A 6,992-nucleotide genomic window follows, 5' to 3' on the forward strand; every position below is an offset into this window, starting at 1 on the left:
GTTGGTGACGGCGCAAAGACACCGTTCTGGGAATCTCCTTGGCTGCTTGGGCAGAAGCCCAAGGATATTGCACAGTTAATCTTTGAGGCCTCAAGGCGAAAAATTGGAAGGTGCGGGAGGCTCTCAAAGAAAATGCTTGGATTCTCAAAATCAATCCCAACACCGTGGTCACAGTTGGCCACATTCGTGAATTCTTCACTCTTTGGATACTCATGACTTCCACCTTGATGAGCAAGCCGAAGATGATATCATTTGGAAGCACGCGAATGATGGGATCTACTCCGCGGCCACCGCGTATAAGGCTCAGTTCCTTGGGTTAATTCTCTCACCCATGGATCACATGGTTTGGAAGGCTTGGGCTCCCCCCAAGGTTAAATTCTTCGCTTGGTTAGCTATACAAGGCCGCATTTGAACCGCCGATCGGTTGGAGAGACGCGGTTGGGCAAACTATGGACTTTGCCAACTACGCAAAAGAGAACAAGAAACATGGCCACGCCTCTTCTTCAAGTGTCGGCACATGCTTAGGCTTTGAAGAGCCATCATCGAGAAGTTTGGGCTACATCACGTCAACACCTCCGAATGGCATCTTGATGATTCCATCAACGCGTAGTGGGACAAACGGACCGACAACCGACACCCAAACCGACATGCCATGACCTCCCTCATCATGCTCATCTCTTGGACTGTTTGAAACGAGCTACATCACGTCAACACCTCCGAGTGGCATCTTGATAATTCCGTCAACGCGTGGTGGGACAAACGGACAGACAACCGACACCCAAACCGGCATGCCATGACCTCCCTCACCATGCTCATCTCTTGGACTGTTTGGAACGAGCGGAAAGCCAGAGTATTTCGCAAAAAATTTGCACCACCGCCCGTTCTTCTAGGCTTCCATCCTTGAAGAAGCAAAGTTATGGGTCACTGCCGGTGCAAAAAAACTTGTGACTGTAAATTTTAGCGAGTAATTGTCATGCCGTCTAGCGTGGGGTGTTATGTACAACTCTAAACTCTATTCTCTTCTTATTTAAGAGATGAGGCAAATCTTATGCCTCCATTTCGAACAAAAAATGAATTGGTGCTCGGACAAGACAATGGCCTGACTGAAGTGTTGCGTGTTGTACGGCCACGCAGTCTATATCATTGTTCTTGCAGCAATGAAGATATGCGACGCGTGACAAAGTGAAAAGACAGCATCATCCAGGGATTTTGGACAACTCAAACCGTATCCATTCCAAAAGCAATTCCCAAATAATTGTACAAACATGCTGACCCCAGGCACCCCATCCAGAAAAACAAATGACAGTCTATCAACCAAGGAACCCATGACTGACACAAATCAAACTTTGCCCAACATAAACATCCATCCCACAGAACACAATGAAAATTTGTGAAAAGGAAGATCAACTTTGACCATAAAATGAATAGAATGACACTCATTTGACAATTCACTAGTTCGAGTATAGCGATGCTCCTAGAGCATAGGATGAAATAGCCGGCCCTTGTTTTCACTCTTCAGCATCCTTCTTATCATCTACTGCAGGAGTCTCCACTTTCTCAGTTTGTTCCTCCTTTTTGACCTCCGTCACAGTTAACTTCTCTACCAGCTCGGCAGCAGAGGAGACTTCCTCGCTCTCTTTGTCCTCATTCTTTCCTTGCTGCTCAGCAATCTCGTCTACAAGATCCTTGAATTTCTTGCAGTCTGAAATAGAATCAAGCAAACATTAGGATGACATGATATTTGCTAGCCTCCTGACTAAAATAGCATAATGCCTTGTTTTCTCATGTAGGTGTGCCAGCCACACAAAACATAGCAACGCTCACTCTATGTACGCATTTAAATCTCAAGTCTTAGAAACTTACAATCTCACAAATTCCAAACTAACTACTAATGACTCTCTCACAAATTTGTCAACACCATCAATCAAATATCCTACAATGCTAAGTGTCATCACTACACAGGAAACCTTCATGAGAAATTTTTGGACCACAAGCCCTTGAGCTTTCAGCAGTGTCAATTACATCCATACTCTTGATAATTCACTTACTATGTTCTTGTAATATACTTTCACAGTTCCATTTATAGGTCCAAAAACTTGCAGTTTGCAACCCATGGTCACTGCAACTTGATTAGCTAAGCTTCTAAGCAAAAATGCAATGGATGTGGAAAATAATGTGGATCATTTAGATGCAAGCACACATTGCTGGGATATTGTAACATTAATTAGCTAAAATACTGACATAAAGCTGAATAGAAGTGCGAATGAATGCAAATTATTTTAGTGTGACAATGCTTGGAGCAATATGGGGGTCACATGATGATCGATTTCATATCTGTAGTCTACTGCCAACTTGTATATTCTGCTATTTGAAAAATGAAAAAATGAACATAGGCCTACATCACAAAACTTACAAGTTTTATATACCTGCAAAAATAAATTTTCAATTTTGAAGATCTAAACCACAATTTGCTACAAGTTTAGGGCCTCTTGTGTAGTCTAAATTCATCAAATTGACAACCAGGGTCACCACTACAGCAAATAATAGTACAGTTTTATATATATAATCATCAAAATCCTTTTTGCTTAAGGTGAATAGTTATCTCGTCAGAAAATGTGAACACTTGAAATACAGCACAGCCTCTAATTGGCTCAATTAATTAGCGAGAATGACAAAGAAAAATCCTACGGAAGTGCAAAAGATCAAGGGGTAAGGCAGTGCTATACATTACTGACTACTGAGTACTGAGGTTAAGTACAGGCAAAGCAATGACATGAAAATCAGTTGCTGAATGATAAGTATGCAGGAACAGCACTACACTAATGATCTTTCATGGCAGGATAGCTTTGTGGCATTCAGGGCGTACAAGCAACATATAGCTAGGTGGTGCACCGGACAAAAAGGGCAGCCCCAGTGCATGTAGCTCCCGCTTGCGCAGGGTCTGGGGAAGGGTCCGACCACTTTGGGTCTATTGTACGCAGTCTTTCCCTACATTTCTGTAAGAGGCTGTTTCCAGGACTTGAACCCGTGACCTCATGGTCACAAGGCAGCAGCTTTACCACTGCGCCAAGGCTTTAGCTAGGTGGTGCACCGGACACTGTCCAAAAATATATTCATTACTATAATTGATGCAAATTAGTGTGTGACATCCCAAAACTAAAAAAGATGCATGTATATTTTATATCTGATGCCGTTCTACTATGGAGTTTAAAGTCAAAGGCCGGTATAACACACTAGATCAACCTGAAGTACTGCTTAGTTAAACCCACAACCCACAACAAACTTGGCTTGTGAATTCATAGATCACCAACCCTTTTGAATGATACGCGCTATATATAAAAATAAAACAGAAAAGCTGCACAGATGATAGGGTGTTCAGTGCTCACTCTCCACGGATCCAAAGCGGATGGCGAACATCTCCTCCTTGAGCTCGCAGTCGGCAAAATCCAGAGCGTGCCACACGCACGACTTGTCGCTCCCAGCGTGCTCCTGCATCTTCGTCGTGGCCACAACTGCAAACCAAATATCAAGATGTCAAAAAAACATCCCCATCTATCTAATCTGTAAATCTAAATCACCACCGAAAATTATCCCCCGAAAAACAACAAGCAAAGAAGTACCGAGGTGATTGGCGCAGATCTTGAGGGTCTTGGCCTGTCGCATGACGAGGCGGACCTTGGCAGTCTCCTTGTGTTTGAGCAGCTTGACGGCACCCGTGCCCCTCTCCTTCCACTGGCCCCCGTCCTTGTCAAATCGATACAGCTTCGCTTTCCTACGGACACAAGAAGAAGCACCGAACCAGACGCGTCAGACTTAGATCAAAGCCGGGAACGATCGGATCGGGACAGATCGAGCGAAGTAACGGCGGAGGCGGCGGCTTACATGTCGAGGAGGACGTCCTCGTCCTCTTCGCCGGTGGTGATGGCCACCTCCTCGAGCTTCACGATGGGAGCGATTTGGGCGCCGGTGTCCTCTTCCTCGCCGGCCGCCGCGGCCTCCTCCTCCTCCTCGCGGTGCTCCGCTGGATCGGCCATTGCTGGTGTAGGGCTTGGGGCGGCGCTCGCTTGCTGTACCAGAGTAGTTGCGGCCGCCGCGGTGGAGAGGAGAGAGAAAGCCGAGGGGTTATAAAAGCAGCGTGGGGCTGGAACGTGCGCGCTGGAAAGAGGTCGGATTGGGGAAAGCACTAGTCTCTGCTTTTAATGAAGCAGTTGGTAGTCTCGCTTTTAAATTTTTTTTCATCCCATCACTTTCGTTCGGTTTTTTTTGTAGGTTAACCGTCGTAGATTTTTTTCGTCCTCTTCCCTACTTTATCGGTTTATTTTCACTTCACCCTCTCACACAATGAAAAAAACTGAACGGATCAGAACTTTCCATACCGACGCAAATTATTTAGTAATGTCTTTATGTAAAAGAATCAATCACAATCATTCTCTAAAGATCAAATCTAAATTAATTAATCTTCATAACGTTTGTTTCCTTCCGAATCACGTCCATAACTTTCCTTCCTTATTTAGGCAGAAACTGTTTGGTAGCAGAGATTAGGAAGCTTTCTATAAGTGTAGTAATAGGAAGTATTCTTTTTCTTGATGATTCGTTTTTATACTGACGCAAATTATTTAGTAATGTCTTTATGTAAAAGAATCAATCACAATCAATCTCTAAAGATCAAATCTAAATTAATTAATCTTCATAACGTTTGTTTCCTTCCGAATCACGTCCATAATTTTCCTTCCTTGTTTGGGCAGAAACTGTTTGGTAGTAGAGATTAGGAAGCTTCCTATGAGTGTAGTAATAGGAAGTATTCTTTTTCTTGATGATTCGTTTCCATGCATGATGATAGTAAATTAGGCCAACATTCACCACTATTTATCAACGTCATCAATCGTATCCATTCCTACCAGTTTTTAAGGGAATCTGCTCGCTATGTCTTTTTTAAGGAGATCCGCTCGCTAAGTCGTCGTCGCACGTTATTTTCACAAGCAATTCCCCTAAAAAAGGCGTGGGTATTGGTAGTTGAACGCCCGCTAGGTTTTCCGCCTATCCCTTCCTCGCGCTGTGCTGCCGCACCCGCCGAATTTCCAGCCGCCCGAGCCCGTTAACTTCACCAGCCATCGGGTCGACTGCCCCCGCCCCAAACCCCTATCCCCGAGCACTAGCTATCGCCGCGTTGCCGCCCCAAGCTCCACGCCACCGGGAACGAATCAAGCGTCGTCCCGACACCGCCGTCGCCGGCCCAGCACCTCCAGCCTTGCATGGACAGCTTCAATGTGCAGTCTCCCTTGCTGCCTCACCTTCTGCCAGCGCATGCAGCGGCGGGGTTGGACGCGTGCGTGCTTGCTAGCTTGCTCTCCGTGCGTACGTACTTGCTCTGCGTGCGTCGCACCGGCCAATGCGCATGATGCGTGTGTGCCTGCTTTTCTGTATGTGTATGCCAGCGTGATGCGTGTGTGCGTTGCTGTGTGTGTATGATATAGATGGCCCTAGTGTGTGCATGCTATGCTCTGCTCTCTGCTGATCTATGTGTTGGTGCTCCTGCTATATGTTCATGCCATACAAATGAAATTTCTGTTAATCTTCTGACATGTTGAGTTGGTTCTCTCTGTCTTCTGAGGGGGTGAATGCAAAGCAGTCTATTAAGCCAGGCACTATTGCTGAGCTAAATTGACAAAAAATATTGGTAGCCATAGTTGTAGTTTAAGTAGTAGCGAGTTGTCTGATATGTATAAAGAGCCCGTTGCAACTGAGCCCGTTGCTAAATTGACAAAAAAGGTCGCCAGTGTCACTTGATATGTATGAGAATATTAAATGTATTATTAACATGATTAATATTGAACTCTTAAAGTTAATGTGGCCCCGTTGCAACGCACGGGCGTTCTTCTAGTCCTGGTAGGGTTTTGAGTCGTGTCTCCGAGGAAAGCATTAGTAGGGTGTTTTTTTTGCGGGATGCATTAGTAGGGTGTTGATCTGAATTCATTTTTCTAAGTTTATTATATGGGGTTAATGTCAGAAAATTCATACTTAAAAAACCATCACACATTTATTTATTTATAAATTTATTAGTAGATACTTAAATCACGGACACTATCACATGTTCAAGTTTTGGTGTAGTTTTGTGAAAACATTATGGTGCAGCAGGGAGTATGATTCCAATAAATCCCATGTGCTGAAAGTGTGTTTATCCAGAATACTTTCTAAAAAATGTTCGAGATTAGTTTCCTATTAGTGCAACATGAAGTGTGATTCCCTACTAGAATCGTGTAGGTGGCCGCGCGTGCCCGTGGTGGATGACTCGAGGATGATGCTGACGATCCACTCCTACTTCTTGAGTTTGTGTTGGTTTTTTCCTTGAAGAGCAAAGGATGATGCAGCAAAATAGAGATAAGTATTTCCCTTCGTTTGAGAATCAAGGTATCAATCCAGTAGTAGACAACCCACAAGTCACTGAATACCTGCACAAACAATCAAACAATTTACACCCAACGCGATAAAGGGATTGTCAATCCCTTCACAGTTACTTGCAAAAGTGAGATCTGGTAGAGATAGATAAACAGAAAAGTAACTATTTTTGGTATTTTTGGTTTATAGATCAAAAAGTAAAAGATTGCAAAATAGTAGATCGGGAACTTATATGATGGAAAATAGACGCGGACGCCATAGGTTTCACTAGAGGCTTCTCTCGAGATAGTAAAAATAATACGGTGGGTGAACAAATTACTGCCGAGCAATTGATAGAAAAATGCAGAGTTATGATGATATCTAAGGCAATGATCATGAATATAGGCACCACGTCCGTGTCAAGTAGACCGAAACGATTCTGCATCTACTACTATTACTCCACACATCGACCGCCATCCAGCATGCGTGTAAAGTATTAAGTTCATAAAGAACGGAGCAACACATTAAGTAAGATGACATGATGTAGAGGAATTAACTCAAGCAATATGATGAAAACCCCATCTTTTTATCCTCGATGGCAACAATACAATACGTGT

General features: G+C 43.9%; 1 protein-coding gene across 1 annotated transcript; it reads right to left on the minus strand.

Moving 5' to 3' along the window:
- Nucleotides 1-1,207: 1,207 nt before the first annotated feature.
- On the minus strand, nt 1,208-4,125 carry LOC119285403 (ran-binding protein 1 homolog a-like). Its single transcript, XM_037564673.1, has 4 exons — nt 3,883-4,125; nt 3,621-3,772; nt 3,387-3,512; nt 1,208-1,702 (listed from the first exon to the last, which is right to left on the minus strand). The coding sequence occupies exons 1-4, from the start codon at nt 4,032-4,034 to the stop codon at nt 1,509-1,511; spliced, it is 624 nt and encodes a 207-aa protein (XP_037420570.1). The 5' UTR covers nt 4,035-4,125; the 3' UTR covers nt 1,208-1,508.
- Between the last annotated feature and the right edge of the window lie 2,867 nt (nt 4,126-6,992).

The sequence above is a fragment of the Triticum dicoccoides genome, chromosome 4A, assembly GCF_002162155.2.
Source record: "Triticum dicoccoides isolate Atlit2015 ecotype Zavitan chromosome 4A, WEW_v2.0, whole genome shotgun sequence".
Taxonomy (NCBI): Eukaryota; Viridiplantae; Streptophyta; class Magnoliopsida; order Poales; family Poaceae; genus Triticum; species Triticum dicoccoides.